This window comes from Ursus arctos, unplaced genomic scaffold (assembly GCF_023065955.2).
Source record: "Ursus arctos isolate Adak ecotype North America unplaced genomic scaffold, UrsArc2.0 scaffold_7, whole genome shotgun sequence".
NCBI lineage: Eukaryota > Metazoa > Chordata > Mammalia > Carnivora > Ursidae > Ursus > Ursus arctos.
The window spans coordinates 35,753,967-35,777,064 of NW_026623089.1; the positions used below are offsets into that span (position 1 = coordinate 35,753,967).

The window sequence follows — 23,098 nt, forward strand, 5'->3', positions numbered from 1 at the left end:
TCCCCATTTACTTTTTCCCCCCATACCTGGGAGAATGGAAGTTTTTGTCTCATAGGAGCATGAAAGGACACTTTGGGACCACCCCCGCTATTCGTGAAAGAACCAACATTTTTTTGAGCCCTTTGTCCACATATTATTATCATGAAATCTTTACAACAACACTGTACAGTGAATAATATCCCTATTTTACAGAGAGGCAACTGAGGCTTCTCAAGTTAAATAACTTGCCCCACATCCCTCAGTTAAGTGCTAGAGCTAGAATTCAAAGCCAGGTCTATCTCACTGCAAAGCCCAGGCCTGGGAAGAGGAGAATTGGGTTTTGTGGGCTCAAAGGTGATTGCTCACCATGCCTTGCTCAGGACCTCGTATGTGGGCAAGTGTGGGGTTCTTCTTGCTTTCAGAACATTCTCACTCTCCTCCCCCTGCGGGAGACCCTGGTCTTCGTGATATACTGTATTGGTTTCCTGTGGCTACCCTAACAAATTACCACCACAACAGAAATGTGTTCGGTCACAGTTTGGAGGTGACCAAAATCAAGGTGTTGGCAGGACCACTCCTCCTTCTGAGGCTCTCGGGCAGCTTCCATTTGCCTCTTGCAGCTTCTGGTGGCTCTGGGCATTTGTTGGCCTGTGGTAGAGTACTCCAGTCTCTGCCTTCGTCTTCACGGGGCTTTCTCCTCTGTCCATCAGATCTTTCCCATGTGTCTCATAAGGAATCTTGTCAGTGGATATAGGGTCCATGCAGATAATCCAGGATGTTCTCTTCATCTCAGGATCTTTAACTTAATCACATCTGCAAAGACCCTTTTTCCAAATCAGGTAACATTCACGGGTCCTAAAAAATGAGGACCTGCACCTGCTTCTCAAGGGCCACCAAGTCAACCCATTACACATGCTCGTGGGTACTTTTCCAGCAACCAGGCAACTTCCTGTACTTTGGTTCCCACTGTGGGCAGAGAAGAGGTCCGGCAAAGGCTGCTTTTCTGGCAAAGCGACTAACGATCCACAGGATTTCACAACTTGGAGTTTTTAAAGATGTTCCATGCTTTTACAGTTAATGACACGTGTTCAGTCCAGCTAAAAGCCCCTGGGGCTTCTCCTGAGGTGCTCATAGCCTCTCTCACGAGGTTTTGTTCTCTTTCAGATTGCTGACCTGCAGCTCCATAAACTGGATGAACTGGACTGTCTGATTCAGGGCCTGCTTTACGTTGACTCCATTGGCTTCAACGGCAAGCCGGAATGTTACTATTTTGAAAATCCCACAAATCCTGAATTGTGTCAAAAAAAGCCGTACTGCCTTGATAACCCATACCCTATGTTGCTGGTGAACATGGGCTCAGGGGTCAGCATTCTAGCAGTGTACTCCAAGGACAACTATAAAAGAGTTACAGGGACCAGGTAAACACAGTTTCTACTAGGAGAACCTTTCTGTTCCTAAACCCAGGCCTCTTCCTTGAAGACCAGTTTATACAAAGATGATTTGTATCGAACACATTTTTCAAAGAAAGATCTTACCCTTCTCGGCCAATCAAAAAAGATTTATTGCATGATATGTTAAAATAGTAAGAGGGTAATTTATGTGAAGGGTCATAAAACCTAGTCCTTAGCCTGCTGGAAACTGGTCAGATTGAGGGAAGAAGGATCACACACACAACAGCAAAAGGCAGTACGTGGTAAGTGCCAGATGAATGGCGGGGACAGGAATTAAATAGAATCCAGAAGAAGGGATGCTTGGGATGGTCAGAGAGGGCTTCGAAGGAAACCTTTTGGAATTTCCTTGGTGCCTGGCACAAGATGAATTGCTTGACGTAATCCATCATTCCAACCAGGAAACCAGACTGGGTTTACCAAAAAATGTTTTTTACCCTCAGTTAGCTGTTCCACCTGAACGCTGGACTAGTTGGCACGCCTCACGAGGAGTTTTGGAGAACCCTAGACAGGAAGACAGCCCGCAAGCGCAGCCGGGCAGCGTACCTTGTTGTTCGGTGCACACGTGCCCCAAGGGCAGATGTGCTCGGCTTCCTGTTATAGCCATTCGGCCTTGGGGAAAGAATCCAGGGTCAGAAATCGTTGAGAAATCCTAGTGTAAACATAATTTCAGGACTTTTTCTCACTTCCAAGTGAAGGATTTGGTATGAGGTGTTTCTCCCGCTTATGAGACCACAGAACCCATTTTTGGAGGAATAACTTAAGGAACATGTGGCCGTGTGCTTTTGGACATGATATCAACACCATTGTTTTTAAAAGATGAAGATATCATGTAACTTCTCTGGGCCTCAGTGGCCTTGTTTGTGCCATGAAGAGAGTTGTTCCTTAGGTTCTTTGGGCATTTCCAGCGCTGAAATTCTGCAGCACTGCTCCTCCATTAGGAGGAGCGCACTGTTTGTCTCCCCTCTATCCATGACCTGTGACAGGTCTACATCAGTCAGTGACTCACCACTGGGAAAGGGAAGATTGAGCCCCCCAGGGAATTTTGGCCATGTCTGGAGATGTTTTTTCGGCCCTCACAATTGGAGGTGGGGTGCGATTGGCATCTAGTGGCTAGAGGCCAGGGGTATGGTGAAGTACCCTACGATGCACAGGGCAGCCCCCCAACAACAAAAAAAGTACTGACCTTCAAAAGTCAATAGAGTACTGCTGATGAGAAACCCCAGCGTGTGTGCACACATATGTGCGTGCACGTGCACACATTCTCACTGAATCCTGCCTGTGTTCAGAATATAGGATGTTAATTGCCCCTAGGCATACCTTTTCTCACTGAGCACACAGAAACTAAGCTTCCTTGCTTACAGAAGAGTCACAACTGACCCATGGCTTTATGAGGACTGTCAGGAGCATCAAAGCAAATGAAATGTTTCAGCCGAGCTGGTTTTACCTTAGTGGACGATCTCCTCACAAAAGTACAATTTTGAAGAAACTACAGACTTCCTCCCAGAAGGAGTCATTGAATTGATAGAGCAAGTCCCAAGGTAACAACAAGCTAAACACTGTCCTCAATTGGAGGTATTTATCGAAGCGTTGATTAACACTTAGCGAACTCATCAATCACGATCACAGTTCTATTTTCTCAAACTTGGAAGTTCCAGCAATCTGGATCATCTTCTTCAACAGCAGCTTATGAGCTCATTGTGGTCTTTGGCTTCTATTACATGTGTAATCGTGCTCATAAATTCCAGTTATTGGTAAATGTCCATTAATGACCAGTGTTTTGCAATCCTCAACAAATCCTGTCTGGATGTCCAACCTCCCCTGCGAGTGCTCTTCAACCAGTAGTTTTGGAAATGTGCTACAGCAGACCGAAGGTTAATGGAGAGGCAGGGGAAGGGAAGGAATCGTCAACTCTGTGGGCTGCAGCTCCTCCTGGTCCAACCGGAGCTGTTCTGCGAAAGGCTTCTTTGGATCTAAGTTACAAAACCATTGATATAAACTATGACAGTGAGCAGCGAACATGAGTGTGCGGAACACACTCTGGGAATCACTGATGTAAGCAAATGGCTTCAGCTGTACGTTTGCTACTGTTACTGTGAGCTGATAGGTGTAACTCTGGGGTTTTTGTTATTAGGCTATACCCTAGTTTCTCCTGGGACATTTTTATTTTTAGGAAGCCACATCATTACAGGAGATCAGTTTTCTTTTAAACATATGATTTTAAATGTTTTGTTTCGTGTTATGTGTGATTTTATTGCATCTTAGTTTAGGGAGGAACGCTTTTTTTTTTTTTTCTATTGATGCTACTCCAATCTTATTGTAGAAGCCAAAGGAAAAAGAGGACTTTGCAACCGACATGGTTGCAATATGCAGATGATTAAAAGAGGAATGTAAAGGATTTCCTTCGGTGAAAGGAGTAATACAGCTCATCTCATTGTTTTGGAATCTATTTTAAGAGCACAAGCACTCGGTCATTGAAGGTCTCTTCTACTTTCCCCTAAAGTCCCTCGCTACAAGGTTGTTGGTTTTTTCAAAAAATAATGATGCTATTCAACAGCTGTCTCTAGCCAGATGTTTTAGTCCCTGATCTGCTGCGGGTCTTCCTGTGTCTGCTCCACAGACAGATGTATCTGATTGTGAGCAGGGGCACCCCATGGATTAACTAGCGGTCAGCAGGTTGAGGATATGAATAAAGTGCTCTTCTGCGACTGTGCATTCTTGCCTCCTGCCTGCAGTGCGCTGGCTGTACAAATGCATGCTCGCCTTCCCCACGCAGCCCCGATGCGTTGTCTGTAGTCCCTGGTCATCTTCCCGACACACAAAGCACTTCGTTCTCACTCATACCGACACATCAGCTGATGAATGGCCTTCTTTCTAAGTCAGCCAATGTCTCCTGTTGCCTATGCTTGGAGTAGGCTATCGAATGCCTTGATGAATACGAATACCTGATGTTCAAAGAGACCTCATTAGCGTGGATGAAAGCAGCTAGAAGTGTGAGAAAAGACTTAAAAATAGACAAAGACAAATCCCGGGGGCACGCAAGCCAAAAATTGTTCCCCTTAAAATACACGAGCTTTGTAGGGCAGACCGAACCCAACAACGTGCGTGACACGCCATGTTAAATGTAAATAAAGATAAGCTTTCCTAGAGGAAATTCAAAATGTCTACCATGACTGAGCTGTCCAGGTGGTGATGTCCGTGGCGCTCTCGATCTCCTCCTGGTTCCGCACCTTGGGTTTGGGTAGCTGCCACCGGTGGTGCCTCGCTAGGGAATTTTCCACAAGGAGTTATCCTTTCCATCAAGTCTGTATTTTTGTGACAATCAATACTTAAGAAATATTACGTACAGTTTCACTTTAGATGTAATTGAAAGAACTGTGTGCCTGTCTACAGTCTGGCACCTTCTTGTTAAGTTATTGACAGTAAATCTAATTTCCCCTAAAGCTTCTTCAAATTTAAATTCCAAATAACCTCAATCTCGACTTGGATTTTCTCTCAGAATGGAAAACCAGGGGCTAACAACCCCTGGAGCTTGAGAACAAATTGATGCGAGCAGTTGGCTCCTCCCATATGTTCATCTGCATCCGCTCGTGGTAAAGAGAGTAAAGCCCACGCCCACATCCGTGCTGTCAGGAGGTCACTGGTGACGGCTCTACTCTCAGTCTCCTTTCCTTCCTGTCACGTAACTGTGATATTCATACACAACTAAATTCATTCTCAACCACCATAATTAGTTTCTAATTTTGTTTAAAAGGAGAGGAATTTTCCCCAAAGCAAATGAAAGCTTTTAAAACATAGTTGAGCATTGAAACCGCTTTATGACCTTTGTTACTATTTTTGACTATTGGGTAGTAAGTAAAATATTAATAACCTTTTCCATAGTCTACGAGAAAAAAAATCCAGTGTGTAAGCAATCAGTGGGTTCTTTTTAGAAATTTCTGAGAAGGTTCAATGAGATTATGTCTGCTAGAAGATCGAGGTCGAGGTAAATGATGTGGTGTCTGGGCGGGCCGTTCCTGGCAGCCCTAGATCAGTCTTGCTGCATTGTGAACTACATGTACATATGGTTTCTTCTTCCAAGTATTTGTATTCGGCTACATTTTTTTTTTCATAGCAGTCATTTCTCTGGTAATTTGCTGCTTTCAGACCACCCAAATAAGAGAGACCCTGATTCGGCCCCATTTTATTGGTGAGAGGACTGAATGAGGTATTTAGGTTAGCAGCTAGCTGAAGGTCTCACAACGGAAATCAGTGAGAGTCTTTCTCTTCTTTTGTTCTTAAATTCAGGGGCAAGTTTTCCCTGATGTTTCTTTTTAGCCTCTGCCCTTTTTTAAAAAATCCAATCTACCCTAAGACTGTGTTGCACCCTACACTTTAATTCAAGTGCCCCTTTGTTTTTCTTCTCCTGTTTTGTATTAACCCCTATTAGTGATCTTGATGTAATTGGGGACTTGGACGGGCATATTATAAAGTAAAATTTAAAAATAAACCTTATTGTTCCTTCAGTCTTGGAGGTGGAACATTCCTAGGCCTATGTTGCTTGCTGACTGGTTGTGAGACCTTTGAAGAAGCTCTGGAAATGGCAGCTAAAGGCGACAGCACCAATGTTGATAAGCTGGTGAAGGACATTTACGGAGGAGACTATGAACGATTTGGCCTTCAAGGATCCGCTGTAGCATCAAGGTAGAGACAAAGTAGCTAGGAGTAGTAGTGTGTAAACAAGGCAACCTCTCCACCCTGGCCATTCACTTAGTTACTTTTAAAATGTCAACCCACCAGCCTGGTGCAAGTATCTGTAGTTATTGGAGCTCAGACTTGATCTCCCGCCCTTTACGAAGCATTGACATGTTTAGCCCTTGATGCTTGTGCTTAAAATAGGGCAGCTTTGAAAGAAGGTTCTGGAAAACTGCAACAGTTTCCCCTGTTCCATTCTTGTCAATATATCTGGAGAGCATTAAAAAAAATTTTTTCCCATTAATATCCATGCTATTTTGCCCCTATTAAAAAAGGGGGGGCAGCCAACCATTCATATCGTAATCCTGTCTGCTTGTAAAACATGGTGGCCAAATCAGGTCATTTAAATTTTAACAGAGTTATTCATAAAGCTTTCCACAGTACTTTGGTGGAAGCGTGGGGCCTGCCTGAGGATGATTTTGAATACTCTCACTAATATTTCCAACATAGCTTTGGCAACATGATGAGTAAGGAAAAGCGAGATTCCATCAGCAAGGAAGACCTCGCCCGAGCTACACTGGTCACCATCACCAACAACATTGGCTCCATTGCTCGGATGTGTGCGTTGAATGAGGTAAGGCCTTAATCCAGAGGAAGCCTTGTGTCATTCATACACATCATCTTTAGCAGTGCAAAACTGTTGACCCTTAACAAAATGATAGATCCTTGGAAAACCTGCCCTTTGTCATGAGGGATGTCTTTTGGGGAATGGAGAGGGATAGGCATCTTATTTTTAAGTAGGCACTGGATAATAAAGGATAAGCCAACCAACCACAGAGTCCAGGTAAAATCACAACCCAGAGAGGCCATAGCCTCTCTGACCGTCATTATTACCACCCACCTACCGAAGTGTGAGGAAAAGCTTGGCACATCCTTGCAAATAATTGCAGGTAAAACGTTCCACTTGCAATATTCGATATTCTCTCTGCTTTCAGCTTCTTTACAGTGTTGCCTTGTGGCATGGAGTTCAAGCAGCATTGTACAGGGCTATCAAAGCATAGAGAGCTTGCTACAGCTGAGGCCAGCCAGAGCCCTAAGCACAAGAAGGGGTGGAGCTGGTGACAAACAAAGCTTTGGGAACGTGTTTTGAAACACTGCAAAATTCCTCTTGGAAACTAGAACCCTTTTCTGTAACACAAGACATGTAAAGTACAACAGCTCTCACTGAGTCGTGTTAGGAAGACAAGAAAGGGGTTGGGACATGCAACAGGTAATAGAAGGGTTAAAGAATCATAGTCGCCTCAGTAATAGAGTTTTTAAAAATATAATTTTAATAGAAACACACACAGAAGACAGTCAAATCCGAAGTGTGTATACAGCTTGGATTTTCACACAGACACCTGTATAATCACCACTCAGATCAAGAAATAGAACATTACAAGTACTGCAGAAACCCCCTCCTTCCCCTCCTAGTTGAGCAGTTAGGGGTTTAAACAAGGGAAGAGGCGATCTTGATGATGGGCAGTGCCAGTCCTGCCTTGGAGCTCTGGGGTTATGAGAGAAACATGCTCCTTTACAGCGTTGAGTAGAACATGTCGCTGGTCTGTGCCTCAGGGTCACAACTTTTTTACGTCCCTGTGTGAGATGGGAGTTCAAATGCCAGGCTGAAATGCAAAGAATGTATCCCAGACATGTGCCTTTCAAAGTCCACTTCGGTCACGGGACTCATTTTAACAGAGGATTTATTTTTTGACATTAACCTTTAAAGGGAGTTTTTCCAAGTAGCCAAACAAGGCTGACTGATACGTGTTCTGTGGGCCGTCCTCGTGCACTCTCAAAGGTCAATGAGCCCTAATGTCCCCTACCCCAGAGAGTGGTAGATACCCTTTCCCCTGCTTTCCACAGACCTTGAGTGCGCCAGCAGGCCTTTTCACAATGATCACATTCACTTTAGGGGGAGGACAACGGATTTTATTTTTCATCTTTGATTTCAACTTCAATACCATTTATTGTTGGAATAAAGCAAAAATGGCTATTTGAAAGTATGGCCAGTGAGAGGATTCAATCACCAATCACCTTGGGCAAGAGCTGCATTAGCGGACGTCCTGCCAGCGCAGGCTCCCCGCGGGCGCCCCCGGAAGTGGCAGCAGTGTTTCCTGTGAGAGCCCAAACGCAAGCTTCCCTCATTGCTGAGGGTGCTGGACTCACTGAGTGGAGAGTGAGCTATTTCATAGGGCGACACCACAGTTACTGACTCTAAGATATTTTTTTTTTTTTGCTATGATTATTGGAATCCTGTAAAATGCTTCTCAACATCAAAGTTTTTATTCACATTTTTGCATAGAAAATACAAACACGTAATACAGAGTTCTAAAGACACCAGAAGGGTGTAGAGGGAAGTGGGTAACTGTGTGCACCTGTCCTGCAATGTTAGCCTTATTGAAGGTAGCCATTGTTTTTCACTTTTGGCTTCTTATTCTGTATTGTCTGCAATATAGCAGAAACAGATCCTTCCAAAGGCAGCAAACTCTACGTCACATTCTTGCTTTTTTAACAATCTTATTGAGATACAATCACACATCTCATACAATTCACCTTCTACATACTATTTTATGTCTTGCTTTGGTTGTGTATCAACCTTTTATTATGAAAATTGACATACATAAAGGAGCAGAATAGTATAAAGAGCCTCCTTATAGCCATTAACCTGATTCAACAGTTAGCAAAACTGTGCCACACATGCTTCATCTGTTTTCTTCCTCCTCCCTCTGTTCCTCTCTCCTCCTCCTTCTCTTCCTCTCTCTTTTACTAACATATTCGAAAGCAGATCCCAGAGGTTACATCAGTCTACCTTACATACTTCAGTATGTACTTCTGGAAATGTTGCCTCATGCTTTTTACACGATAATACATGTGAGTGTTACCTTCCCTACTTCAACCTTATTTTTAAAAAAGAATTCTCCTGTGGTTTCCTCTAGTCTTTTTTTCTTTTCTTTCTTTCCTTTTTGTTCCTCCCACCACAGTCATATCTTTGACCCACCTGGAATTTATTTGAAATAAGAAATGTCCATCAGCTTTTATTGCCATTCTATTCCTTCTGGCTCATTACCAGAATAATGCAGGACTGGGGCTTTGAGCAAGTCCTACGTTGGTCTCCTTTGTTTCAGGGGAAAAGGCAGAACTCCTAAATTTAATTAAATCCTTCTTTAATCTGAGTTACTTACTCCAAGTGTTTCTTGTCACATCTCAGTCTGGGCAGTTTGTAGCTACCGTCCTTACTGGTGGAAACTTACTAAAACCACCTCCCACCCCTCTACCTGTAGAAAATATTCACAGTACTTAATGGACTCATCAACTTACATTGTCAAAACTTGAGACAGTTAAGAGGCCATATTCCTAGATCTGATGACTCTCGATAGACTCAACAGAAAAGAATGCCAGCTTCCAGGACTCTCTTCCCTTTGGCATAAGTGACCATAGCAACTGGCTCTGTGAGTGAGTGGGTGGTGACAGCCCCTGCGTGGTAGACAGGCTGAGCTCAGTGTTAAGTGTGTGTACAGAGTGCAAATCCATATCCGTATCAAGAAAGGTATAGACATATTTTTCGTTACCATATTTCAACCCACATGTTGATCAAATAGGATAGTCTACCATACATCCCAAGGATAGAGACTGGGAACTGTTGCTTTTTGTATTATGGTGTTTGGCATAGAGCAAACTAAGCAAACTTGTTAGATGAATATCCCATACCATGGCCATTCTATTTATGAGTTGGTTATAATAACATTTTATTGTTGGAAGTTTGGAGGAATTGAAAGGAATGCAAAGGCAAATTTAGCTGAACTTGAACTCCAGTTACAATTTTATATATGTGCGTTGGCAGCTGAATCTCATATCAGGCCTAAGTCAATCTGACATAACACCTGCAAATAAGCCCAATATAAGTCTTTGCCTCGCCCAACCAGAATCTCACCATCTTGTTCTTGTGGAATGCACTATGAAGTTTGTTCGACTTCATCTTGGAAATGCTGAAATAATTTCACTTAAGAAACAAATTGACTCTGCAAAGTCCTGGGAGTACAGTGAAGTATGGAACATTAGGTCTTTACAAAATGCTATTTTTATACCATTATTTAATTGTTCTTTCATTTTCTTTCCCAGAATATTGACAGAGTTGTGTTTGTTGGGAACTTTCTCAGAATCAATATGGTCTCCATGAAGCTGCTAGCATATGCAATGGATTTTTGGTCCAAAGGACAGCTAAAAGCTCTGTTTTTGGAACATGAGGTAGGTCAAATCTGCATGGACTTAGTTGACTTACATGGAGTGTATTTGGTGTCGTCTAACTTTTGAGTGAGTCCCTCAGTTTTAATATTGGTCAAGTAGAAAGAGTTGCCATTTAAACTTTGCATTTAAACAAAAGATAAAGAAGAACTATATACAAAATGGAAGCTTTCTTCTCCAGCAATCAGGACTAATAGCTGGTTAATTAAAAAAAAAAATCAGCTAAAACAGGTAATCATTAAAAAATATCTTTCTACTTTAACCATTTTATTGTAACATAAAACATATAAATATTCATTCCCTCACCAATTTCTTTGATGTAGGACCAAGGCCTATTTTTGACCATGGCTTCTGCTGATTAGAATTCTGCTGTTACCCTTTTTTTCATGATCCACAAGTATAATATGCCTTCTTTGATTTCTGATTTATTTCTTTAAAATGGATCAAGAGATTAAAGATAACCTACGAAGCACTTTGGTTGCATAATCCTTCTAGATTTTTTCCCTCAACCTTTCACGTGTGATATCCACCTAAGTAGAGAGTAATGGTTTGTGACTGCCTTTTTCAGTCTTTTTTGAGAATTTAACTGGACTTTCATAGAAGTGACCAATTTATGTTGTACTCTTTTTATTGTTAGGTGATATATAATTAACTTAGATTATGACATTAACATAAAACTGTCATAAACAAATCTGAGGATAAACCCAGCTGACTCAAGCAGACAACTCCACTGGTGAGAACAGAAGTGCCGGGGCTGCTCAGAGTAGCCTGGTGGCCCAGAGAGGCTGGTGGCCTTGGGCATTAGCAGCCTGTCTGCAGAGGATATGAGCCTCAGTTAATTGAGAGAGTCCCTTCTATTGAGTTTCTACAATCCTTTAAATCAGGTTTCTAAGAGTAAGTGAGGGACCTTCCTCTCTTTTCCCTACCTCCTCTGCCACCTTCTTTAAAATCAGTACTGTAGGTGGGGCGGCGGGGTGGCTCAGTCGTTAAGCGTCTGCCTTCGGCTCAGGGCGTGATCCCGGCTTTCCGGGATCGAGCCCCACATCAGGCTCCTCTGCTGGGAGCCTGCTTCTTCCTCTCCCACTCCCCCTGCTTGTGTTCCCTCTCTCGCTGGCTCTCTGTCACATAAATAAATAAAATCTTTAAATTTAAAAAAAAATCAGTGCTGTAGAGAGCAACTATTTATTTGTCATGGGGGGTACCTAATCCCTGGCATGTATTGTAGTTGAAAAAACTTTGAAAAAACTAATATCACAAATTTATAATGAATAACTACTATGGCATTTTTCTCATCTTCAAACCAAATTATTTATCTGAAAAGCTGCCTGTGTAATTTTAAGTTATTTAGAGTTTCCTAAGCCCATATTTTGTTTTCTTAAAGAGGATAAAACAATAGGAACTTAAATACTAAATAGTTAAGGCCCAGGATAGAACTTAATACTAAAGAAAGCCCGTTTTTTTAAGCAGGCTTAAAGTATGGAGTGTTAGAACTTTTAGGGGGTGAGGGGAATGGAGTCCCAGAATTTTCACCCCCCCCCAACCAGAGCACCTCCCTTTTTATCTACTTATTTATCGTTTCCATGTAAAATTTTGTTTGAAAAAGGAAAACGCACCTCAGCTTTTAAAAAGCAATTAAAATGAAAAAAGAAAACCACTGTTCCAGTTCAGCTAGAGTTGCCATATTTAGTGATTGAAACTACGGGACACGGTTATTTTATCTGGCATTTATCTGTATTTTAGCTGGCAACCCTAAGTCCAGATTCTCTTCAACTAAGGCAGAAAGCAAACTCTGGGAGCCATCAGGGATTAAAAGCCATCCACGAGGTCGCATGGGGAGTTAGTTGGTGGTAAAATAGGGGGTGAGATCCAACATTTTGGGGAGACTCACTTCTGCAGGTGAAAACACGTACATTAGTTTGTACAATCCTAGGCCTCTGTGGACTGTGGCTTGGCTTCGTCGTGCGCGTATCATAACTCGGTCCTTATGGCTAATGAAAGTAGAGCATTTTTATAGCCCTTGTAACAAGGATCTCTCAGAAAATGCTCTGCGTTCTAAATTCTCTCTGGCTTAGGCAGACCTTCCTGGAGGATACTGTGGAGAGAGAACTTTTGGGGAGGCTCTGGTGTGGCAGTTTTCCTGCCCTGCTTCGGGAGTCCCCACTCACGGTGTCTCATTCATTCAACTAACCAGATTGAGAAGTCGTCAGCCAAGCAGTTAAGACACGGCCTCTTCACTGACTAGGAGTCCTTGAACGATGACTCTACCTCTCCATCTTTGTTTTAGCCTTTGTAACATGGGCTGATAATATTTGCCTCATAAAGTTATTGTAAATAACATTAAATAAGTAAATTCATGTAAAGTGCTTAGAACAATTTTTAGTATATATTGAGGCCTCAGTAAATGGCAGCAGCCCAAGCAGAGATCCTGTCACGTAACGGCCGGTCCTGGCACGCGGCCACCCGTTGATTTGTGTTGGTGATTGTTGACTCAGGCAACAGGAGTGGAGTCTCAGATCTTTTGGAAACCAAGTTCTCTAAAACTTTTCATTTTTCAGTTCCTTTCACGTTCACAAAAACACGGGCTTGCATTTACAGAGGAGCAAAGTGAAGCCCCAGCTGATTTAGATGCGTTTCCGGGATCTGCTGAGGGAACTTAGAGTGCTCGCCCCCCGGGAAATACAACTTTGCAGTCAGACAGACTTGGCGTTGAGCCCTGGCACAAGTGTGTGACTCGGAAAGGGAAATTTACTTGATTACCTTCCATTGCTCATCAGTGAAATGGGGGTCACAGTATGAATTTTGCCGTGGGCCAGGTTAAAATGCGATCATTGTAATTCTAGCAGTACCAGCACTCACGTGGTGCGCGCTAAGTGCCAGACATTTCCCTAAGCACTTTATTTACATCCGTTAACGTATTTAAGATAGAAAAACAGGTATATCTCATAAGTATTATTACTATTACTCTATGGTGCATGGCAGAGTTCAGGCTGTAAGTTCTTCTTATCTACAACATTAGGGGGCAGCATTCCTAGAATTATTAAACACGGTGGGCACTTGGCTGTTAAGAGATCATGGTGCCCAAGTTTTCCCATCGCTTTCGTAGGGTTATTTCGGAGCTGTTGGGGCGCTGCTGGAACTGTTCAAGATGCCTGATGACCAGTAGTGACGACCGGCGGATGGAAGCGCCTTCTGTGAGAACAGAGAGCTGAGAGCCGCGGCCGGAGGAGGTCGATGCCGCTGGGGGACGGAAGCTAAGCCATTATGGCAGACGTACCTGCTGGATCTGTAAATAACTTAAAATCCTTCTAGCTGATCTTTTACTCTTGGGTTTTGAGCTGATGATTCAAAATGGGGAAGACGAGTTTTTTCTGTATACTGTATTTTTTAAAAAAAAAAATTTGTGCAGCGAGGCCAAACCTACGAATTTTATGCATTAACCTTGAAAAGTTGTATGATGTGTAGGAAGGACCCGAAATGTTAAGTGCTGTTTATTTTTCTTCTGGGGTTTACTGATCAGTGTGGTAATTTTAACTTCATTTAGTAATTACTCTAGGAGATTCTACCTTTACTTATATTCTTCATGACGTTTCATGATTTGCTGTTGGTTTCAAATGAAACTACAAATCTGGCATGTTTTACTGTGAACACGATTTTGTTTGTTTGTTTATATACCTTTTTTCATCTTGTTTTCCTTTTTTTTTTTTCTCTGTTGGAATGTCTTATGGAGAAAGAGAGTCCTTCCCCCTGTTTCTGTCCTCAAATGACTCCCTCTCCTCCCCAATACCTTTCTTGAACCTAATTGTTTGTATCAGTCAAGGTGCTGACCAACTCGATACGAAGTTTTAAGCACGAGATCGAAAGCTCTCAAAAGTGCCCTTGATGAGAAAACCCTGAAAGTGTTCATGAATTTTATGAGTCAGGCAAAAGTTGAAAATGATATGCAATTTTGTCTTAACCCTTACGAATATGCAATGTTTTGTTGGATTTATCTTCTGTTAGGTTATATGAAATTGAAATGTTCTCTGATGAAATGTCCTCCTTCGTGCCCACCTGTGAGTGGCAGCAAACCCTTATGCAGGACTTTGGAACTTCCCAGGTAAAGTCTCCCAGGAGATTCACGTTTCACATTGGGAGATGGGGGAGAAGTCATGGGTTGAGGTGTTAGGTAATAATACCTATTTGTTTTGTACATGTATGTACACAGGAGCTTTGTAACAAGGCATCTTAAGTAATAACATTTTTTCATTTGATATATTTCAAACTGAAAACCGTATTTCAATCCCAGTTTCTAATATTTAAAAAAAAATCATGATACTGATCTATCTATACGTATTTTTTTTCTTTTTTGAAAGATGTCATTGGAACAGATGGGTAACTTTCAAATGAGAGTCTTGTACAAATATCGAAACGCATGAGATCTAATGATTTAGAACTGATTAATCTTTTGAATTGAGCATATTGTTGAAAGGGATTTTTGAAGGCAGTACAATTCCTCCATGATGAATCTTTCCTTTTCTGCCTCCTGAGCACCATCTTTAATTACCATATCTTCAAGTCTTGAAGAACTTGATGTTAATTGAAGTATTCACTTGTCTGGTTGAAATAAAGCCTGTTTCTGTTGTGATGTTCTTAGTGTATATGTTATTTTCATTTCTTAATCTTCATGTCCATATTATCTGCTTTTGTACCATACAATGAATGTGTTGTATTTTTGCTACCCTACATTTCCTAGTTTGAGGCTTTCACATAAGGGTGTCTTCAATTGAAGCTGTAACTCTATGCAGAGATTTTTGTTTTAATAGCTTTGTGGTTCTTCTACATCTGACTCGTCGCCAAAATATCATTACTATATTTGGCAATTCAAAAAATTTTTCAAAATTTGGTCATCACAAATACATTTTATTAACTTCTACCTGGCTTTAAAAAATTCAGGCAACTAAGATGTTCTTGAAAAAGATAAGTGTAAAAAAAAAAAGAAAAAGATAACTGTAAAAATGTACATATGATCTACATTAGTGCCTTTTTTGACTGTTCCCTTCTATCAGTCTTACTCTCCTCTGCCAGGGAATAGTAGACCTTGGATTATGGTTCTGCAAAAGGAATCAGGGCAAGTTAGTATAATTATATAATTTTTTAATTATCTGGAATCACTTGATCTTTCATTGCAAATGTGTAAGACCTTGGTTTAGCTGAGGAAATCAATTCTTCCACTATACAAATATCAGTACATGTTGGGTACATACAGGCAGCCTTTTTTTATAATGAGAAACTTGTAGCCTGAGGATTTTTACATTCACTCGAATCATAGAGATTTTCCTGTGGCTCAACATTAAGAAGAAACTTGACAAGACTAAAGAATTTTTATCATGAACTATGTGAACTCAAGATGGTCAGGTAGTCCAGAGCATGGCTCTTGATTGTGAGACAGCTTCAGTGTGGATCTAGCTCGGCCATTGCCTAGCTGTGTGGGCAAGCCACTAACCCTCTCTCTAAACGCCAGCTTCCTCATTCATTAAACGGGGTAGTTTTCACCTCCATATTTAAGAGCTTAGCACAAAGGCTGGCAAATAGTAAATGGTAGCTGTACTGGGAAAAGAAAAATAGATGTCTTAAGCTAACATGTGAAATCTGTGATATCTAATCTTCTAGAATGTGGGGAACCTATTTTAGCACAGAGATACAGATCTCCCTATGCTAGTACATGTCCACAGTCCTGTGTCCACAATTCCAAAATTCCACACTCTTAAAATGTATCCTGACAGTCACTTAACAGAAAAGCTGACTTGAGCATTATTTATCACTCTGTAGGACTCCTCACATGTTTTGTTGCAAAGCTTCTAATGCGTTTGATTACGGGGTGCTGCCCCAGACCCTACTAGGGATGTTAAGGAGTGAACAATTCTGAATTTTGAAAGACATCTGGTCTCAAGAATTTTAGATAAAGGGATTGTGAAGGTATGGTTGTATTCTTCAGGTTAGGTAGTATATATGAGTTCAGAGTCCCTTTGTTGGGAACTGTTGTTACAGGTAATTTATGCTTGACATCATCTGGTCATAGAAGGAATAAGAAGTTATTTTGTGCCAGGAAGGAGCTGAGGAAACCAAGAAGAATTGGCTATAACCCCTGCTGTTCAGCAAGGGAGACAAGTCTCAAACCAGTTCACATTATAAAGTATCATGGGTGTCATTCATTCATTCACCAGTATGTACAGCAGTGAACAAAACAAAGACCCACCCTCACAGAGCTTACATTCTAGAAGGAAGACAGATAATCACTAAGTAGATAATGCTAGATCAGTACTACAAGGAGAAAATTAGGTAAGGTCAAGGACTAGAGAGGAGGTAGTTGTATTTAGAAAGCGGAAGGAAAGAAACTCCTTTGGTAGAGTGGTCAAAGACATCTCCTACAAGAGGAGAGATTTGAGCAGAGTCAGATGAAGTTGGGAACTCACCGTGTAAATACCTGGGAGAATATTTTTTACTCCTGGCAAAGGAGAATGGAGGTTTTGAGGAACTGCAAGGATTCCATTGTGTGTGGAATAAATGATGGCAAGAGTGACTGGGCATGCAGTTTTGGGAGTAGCCATGGGCCAAGTCCAATATAAGGTCTGTATGTGAGGGTAGAGGCTGCACCCATAGGAGCAATTGGTCACTTCTCCTGGAGGAGAGAGGTCGAGAAGCTTCCATAGAATGTTAACCAATGAGTAGAGGCCACTGAGTGGACCTGGAGAGGAGGGCTTCCCAAGCAGAGGGAGTGGGGTGAGAGAGGCATTGAGAGAAGAAACAGTAGTTGGGTTACTCAGGGAATTAGAAACTGTTTGCTTCTGCTGGAGCCTTGGTTAGTGAGAGAGAAACCAGATACTGGGAGAGAGGAAACCAGCCAGATTATGGAAGGACTCATATTCCATGCTAAAGATTCTGGTGTTTTCTGTAGTCAGTGGAGAGCCATCAAAGGGTTTCAAGTAAAGTGAAACTAGAATTAATCTGGCTTCAAAGTGATAATAGAACAAAGTGTCCTACTGAGGTAAATGGGTAAACCAGTTATTGTGTTTTTGAATACACAACACCATTCTTACTATCATGTTTACTTTAGTTCTTCTATTGTGTCCAACCTCAGGCAGTAGCTGCTTAGTGGACCAGATTTCTCTGTAACTAAGAGGGTTATATAAGGTCTTGAGAATTTTCCCACAGGACCAAGGCTGCTAATAGCTACCACCCTGCTATGATTCTATTTAGTGACTAGAAAGATTTCAACATCACTGATCCCCATTAACTCTATTCCTTGCAAGAATTGTTTGGAGAGAGGGCTCTTTTCCTCCCAGTGACTAGATGACCCCAAATTTGTGAGAAAAATTAAATTAATGCACATTTTCTACTGGGTCTACCAGTGCTTATGATGCACTTTTCATCTATTTAATTTTAACTGAATGCTTGTGATCTGGGAGGCATAGATTGGGTAACTCTCAGGAGACATTCAGCTGTAGGACAGCAGGGTCCCTCATTTCATCGGCTTCCGTTCTCATGAGGGAGGTAGACTTTAAGTACATAAGCCAACAAATAGGAAAATAGCAGCTGTGAAGGGAAGAAACAGGGTGATGTGGCGAAGAGGAAGGCAAAGGACTTCCTTAGTAAGCTGGGCATGAAATAGAAATATGAAATCATGGCCTCAGCATTTGAGGAATGACCCTCAGGTGTTTCTTGCTTTCATTCATTACTACCTCCTCAATGAAAATGAAAGATGTTTTTGGGAAACAGTTTGAGAGCTAATTCATTTTCTTTTTTTTTTTACTTAGAAAATTTAATTTAGTTCCCATATGAATTTAAAATCGTATGTTACATGAAACAATAGATTAATTTAATAATGCTCCCTTTGTACTACTCGCTCATTTCACAAAACAATATTATTTAATGCTGTTCACTTGAATCTTTATCGTCGATGCCTTTGTCATGGCCAGAGTCATTTTGTGGTTTCCAGAGCACACCAAGTCTGACGCACAGCAGTTTTTGAATCTACTTATGATATTGACACTGGATTTTTTTTTTTTTAACCAAGCCAGGAGCACCTATTCCCACAATGACCTCAATTATTTGTTTCATTTTCCAAAAGGTGTTATATTGGTGATGCCACAGTGTAACCATTTATGTAGTGCCTTTTATGGTCAACTTTAAAAGGTTAGTTTATAAATATTCATCACTTGCAATACAAAAATAAAAGAAAATTTGTATTAAAAGTCTTTGCCTCTTTTTATGCTTACTCTATCAGGTAAACACCAAACATTCCCAACTAGAATTAATTGTGATTTCAGTTAATGTTGTCACCAAACAATTCTCAACCAGTCTGCAGTTAGAATTCATCTTCCTACACTTAAGTATTTATTTTAATTTCAGTAAGTTTTATATGCTTATAATCTAAAAAGTTAAATAGTTCCAGAAGCTTGGCAATAATAGGGCTATGAAAAAAGTAGCAATACCCATGTTTTCTTTTTTGTTTTTTCCCCCTCTTTCTCTTTACACTTTATTTATGATATATGGTACTTTCTCAGTGCGTAAAGGCAAAGCCAAGGGCAAGGAAAGGGTACTTGGACATGTCAGACCACCGAGGTTGTAGCTAAGACTCATAGCCAAAGGGACTGTCCTGATTGGAGGATTTTGGAGAGGGGTATGCCCAGCATTCCAACCAATGATGCCTGGATGTATTTTTTTTATCAGGAACTCATTTTTCAACATTGGCTGCTGGTCTTTCTTGTTTTATTTCACTGTTCTGAGCAAAGCAGCTTCCCAGAGAAAGGGTACGGTGATGAGGAGAAAGGTTTGAGTAGCTGTATATCCAAAAATTTCTAAAAATAATCTTATTCTATGCTCATACTCAATTGATAGTTTGGCAAAGTATAGAATTTTAGGTTAGATCTGAAGACATAGCCCTATTAGTGCCAAGCTTCCAGTGTTGCTGTGAGAAAGCCTGATGTCATTCTGGCTCCTGATCTTCATATGTAACTATTTTCCTCCTCTTTTCTAGAAGCTTTTAGAAACTTTTCAACTTCTGGTTTTAACCCTAACATGTAAGGAGCTCACAATTCATCACTCCCATCCTTATGAGAAAAAAGTTGGGGCACCTGGGTGGCTCAGTGGGTTAAGTGTCTGCCTTCAGCTCAGGTTGTGGTCCTGCAGTCCTGGGATTGAGCCCCAAGTCAAGCCCCGAGTTGGGCTCCCTGCTCAGTGGGGAGCCTGCTTCTCCCTTTCCTTCTGCCCCTCCCCTCTGCTCGTGCTCTCTCTCTTTCTCTCTCTGACAACTAAATGAATAAAATCTTTTTAAAGAAGAAAAGAAAAGAGCTAAACGAACTGAAAATCAATCACTTTTCTTGGACCTATTAGAGAATCAAGGTCATAGGGCAAACTGCCACACTGAAATTTGAAGAGACAAGAAATACAGAAAATCACAGCTGAAATCAATTTACCTACTACCTATAAACTGGTAGGAGCACTTAAATGGCAATTTTGATAAACTGGTGGAGGCTGAGTGTGGACTAGCATAAGAGTGAGAAATTCCTGGGGACCCGCTGTCTTAGGGAGCATCTCCACACTTTCATGGGTTGTTCTTCTAAGAACCCCACCCAGTTCTAGTGGTAAAGAGGAGAGAAAAATTCTCCTGTATCTCTGGCAGGGGGGAAAGTAAAAGTAACCACTTTAAAATACATCTAGAGTGCTCTCCATGTAAAGGGGCTGCTTTCCAGGGGACAGGAGTTTATCAGAGACTTATCTCACCCCAGGGGGAAAGGAAATTACCTAACTTCAGCCTAGTCTTGCATCCCTACCTCAACCAAGGCTAGGGGAGAAGGAGGGGTTGCTGGGGAAGAGGAGGGGGAAACCTATTTCTGAGGAAACAGGAATGCTGGGAAACACTTGAGACCACAGCCCAGGGACACAGGCCCACTGAAAGAAAGACTGAGATTTCATCTTAAGATTATGGATGCTTCCCCTCCTCCTATCCTACCGCCACATCAACACAGCTTCAGTATAACAGAGGATTGCCGCTGAAAGAGAGCTGTAAGGTGCAGATTCTATTTAAGAAGGACTTATTAGGGAAACTCAAAGACAACGGAGAGTTAAAAACAAGGACACAAGATGAATTTGAAGCCTCTGGTACCTACAGCTACAGCAAACATTAAATGCAGCCCAACTCCTAACCAGATGCACATAAATCTCACACTAAAAGCCATCTTACCTCAGTTTCTATTACCTAATACATCCCATGTAGCTTTCAATAAAAGATTATATGACATGTTAAGAGGCAAGAAAAAAACAGTCTGAAGAGACCAACCAAGCATCAGACTCCAATATAACATAGATTTTGGAATTCTCAATCAGGGAATTTAACATAAACATGATTAATATGATAAGGACTTTAATGGAAAAAGAACAATAACTAATTGGCAATGTAAACAGAGAGAGGGAAAAATCTGATGAGGAATCAAAAGGAAATCTTAGAAATTAAAAATGTTGCAACAGAAATGAAGAATGCCTTTGATAGGCTCATCAGCAGACCAAACATGGCTAAGGAAAGAATCAGTGAGCTTGAAGATATGTCAATAAAAGCTTCTAAACTGAAATTCAAAGAAAAAACAGAATGAGAAAGATAGAACAGAATACCAAAGACCTGTGGCACATTTCAAACAGTATAACATACACATACTTAGAATACTAGAGGAGAAGAGAGAATGGAGCAGAAGAAATATTTGAAGTAATAACAGGTGAGAATTTTCCAAAATTAATGACAAATACCAAACCTCAGATCCAGGAAGCTTGATAATCTAAGCAGGATAAATACCAAAAAATCTACACCTACTAAATCCTATTCAAATTGCAGAAAATGAAAGACAAAGAGAAAACTTTGAAAGAAGCTAGGAGTTGGGGGGACTATACATATTGGGGAATGGTGCTAAGACTTACAGTGGACTTCTACTCAGAGACCACACAAGTAATAAGAGAATGGGTTAAAAATATTTAAACTACTAAAAGAAACTTCTCTGCAGCAGCAGTATTCTGAAAATGTGTAATGATAGGCCTTAGTGTGAATGTATTTTCATTGACAAAGCTGGTTCCATAATGGATTCCTTCAAACTAGAAATTTGTATCCTTCACCCCTGAGAAAATTTTTTATATTATTTCTTTGGTAACTCCAACACCTCTCTAATCTCTCTTTCAGGAAATACTCCTGTTTAGAAGTTGGACTTCCTGTACTGGTTGTCTAATTTTCATATTGTTTTTCTTCTATTTTTCATCTTAATCTTTTTGCTCCATTTCAACTTTATCTTCCAGCTCTTCTATGGAGTTATTTTTGCTACTATTTCTACCATGATGCTGGAGTTCCCAAGAGCTCTTTTCCCACTTTTTTTGTAGCCTATGTTTTATTTCTCAAAAGATATATTGTCTTTTATGTTTTTACATCTCTGAATAATCTCTCTTCTAAGTTGCTTTTTTCTGTGTTTTGGTCTCAGTTCTGTCTTTCATTCTAGAGGCTTTCCGTAGATGTCTTGTGATCCTCCACAGTGTGATAAAAAGTTAATTGAAACTTTAAGTAAGGGGTGGAACTTGTTGATTGGACTTTACTGTAAGGTGATCTGGCTCAACCATTTCTTTGGAGAGCCCCGCTGTCGGTACCTTTGGATCTTTTCTCCGGGATTGATGATATCCTCCACAGAAGGTGCTTCCCAGCTCCTCTCTGGAGGTGTAAGCTTGACCGCAGCTTACACTGGGAGTGGAGGAACCTGAACTTTTAGAATAAGAGGCATTCTGGAACCACCTGCTCTATGAGTTGAGGCAAGTTAACTTCTCTGTGATTCACTTTCCTCAACTGTTAAAAGCAAACCAAATTTGTTAGGAGGATTAAACTAGTTAATACATGTAAAATGTTGTAAAGACTACCCAAGCAGCAGGTAAATGTTGGCTGTTATCATAAATAGACTCACTTAATTCCCCAATACCTTATCCACAACAATGCCAAATGTGGTGGATCCAACCAGGTCTCTCGCTTTCTCAATCTCGCACTCTTTCATATATATATATATTTCTTATTTGCTATTTTGTTTTCACAAAATTATTTATCAAAACAGCAAAAACAGATTGACAGAGCTACATATCAATAATAAAACAGGAAGGAAAAGAAATGTTTGAGAGACATCTTGAAAAGTTTCAAAGGAACACACCAGTCTAAAAGTCTACAGTTCAACCATGCTTGCACAGCAGGGTATATTCATTCTTGCATTTTCCCAATAAGTTCTTCCTTATATTTGCCTTTCTGTTCCAACTTGTTAAGATTTGGCTTTGTGTTCAAGAATTTTTTTTTTCCCGATCTTTGTTCAGTTTTAGCCAGGTGATGACCACCTCTTGGGGTGAGAAAATCAGTCTTGCTGGGTTGAATGCCCACATGCACAGTTGTACCATTAGCCTTCTCACGCTGTACCCACTCCATGTAGATGGATATATCTTTCTGTACACCTGGACTACATTGCCAATTTGCTGACCTTTACAGTGTCATGGTGGTCACAGTCATGGTGACCAGTTACCCCGCATCAGACAGTCTCCTTTATATTTTATTTTTTGATAGTTACTGCCAAATTGCCCTCCCAAACATTACGAGTATACACATTGTAGATGATTTTTGGTAGTGCTTATTTTCCTACACACTCACCCACACTAGGTATTATCAATCCTTT

The 23,098-nt window shown here is 41.0% G+C and overlaps 1 protein-coding gene across 2 annotated transcripts in view; it reads left to right on the forward strand.

The window, feature by feature from the left end:
- PANK1 (pantothenate kinase 1) overlaps window positions 1-15,013 on the forward strand; it is a 99,195-nt gene extending 84,182 nt beyond the window's left edge. For both annotated transcript variants that reach the window (XM_026481631.4, XM_026481630.4), the window contains 5 exons: window positions 1,144-1,397; window positions 5,934-6,110; window positions 6,612-6,735; window positions 10,263-10,388; window positions 13,489-15,013. In XM_026481631.4, coding sequence (XP_026337416.1) covers window positions 1,144-1,397; window positions 5,934-6,110; window positions 6,612-6,735; window positions 10,263-10,388; window positions 13,489-13,548 — 741 coding nt within the window. In that variant the 3' untranslated portion in view covers window positions 13,549-15,013. The remainder of the gene's footprint in view (window positions 1-1,143; window positions 1,398-5,933; window positions 6,111-6,611; window positions 6,736-10,262; window positions 10,389-13,488) is intronic.
- Window positions 15,014-23,098: the final 8,085 nt, after the last annotated feature.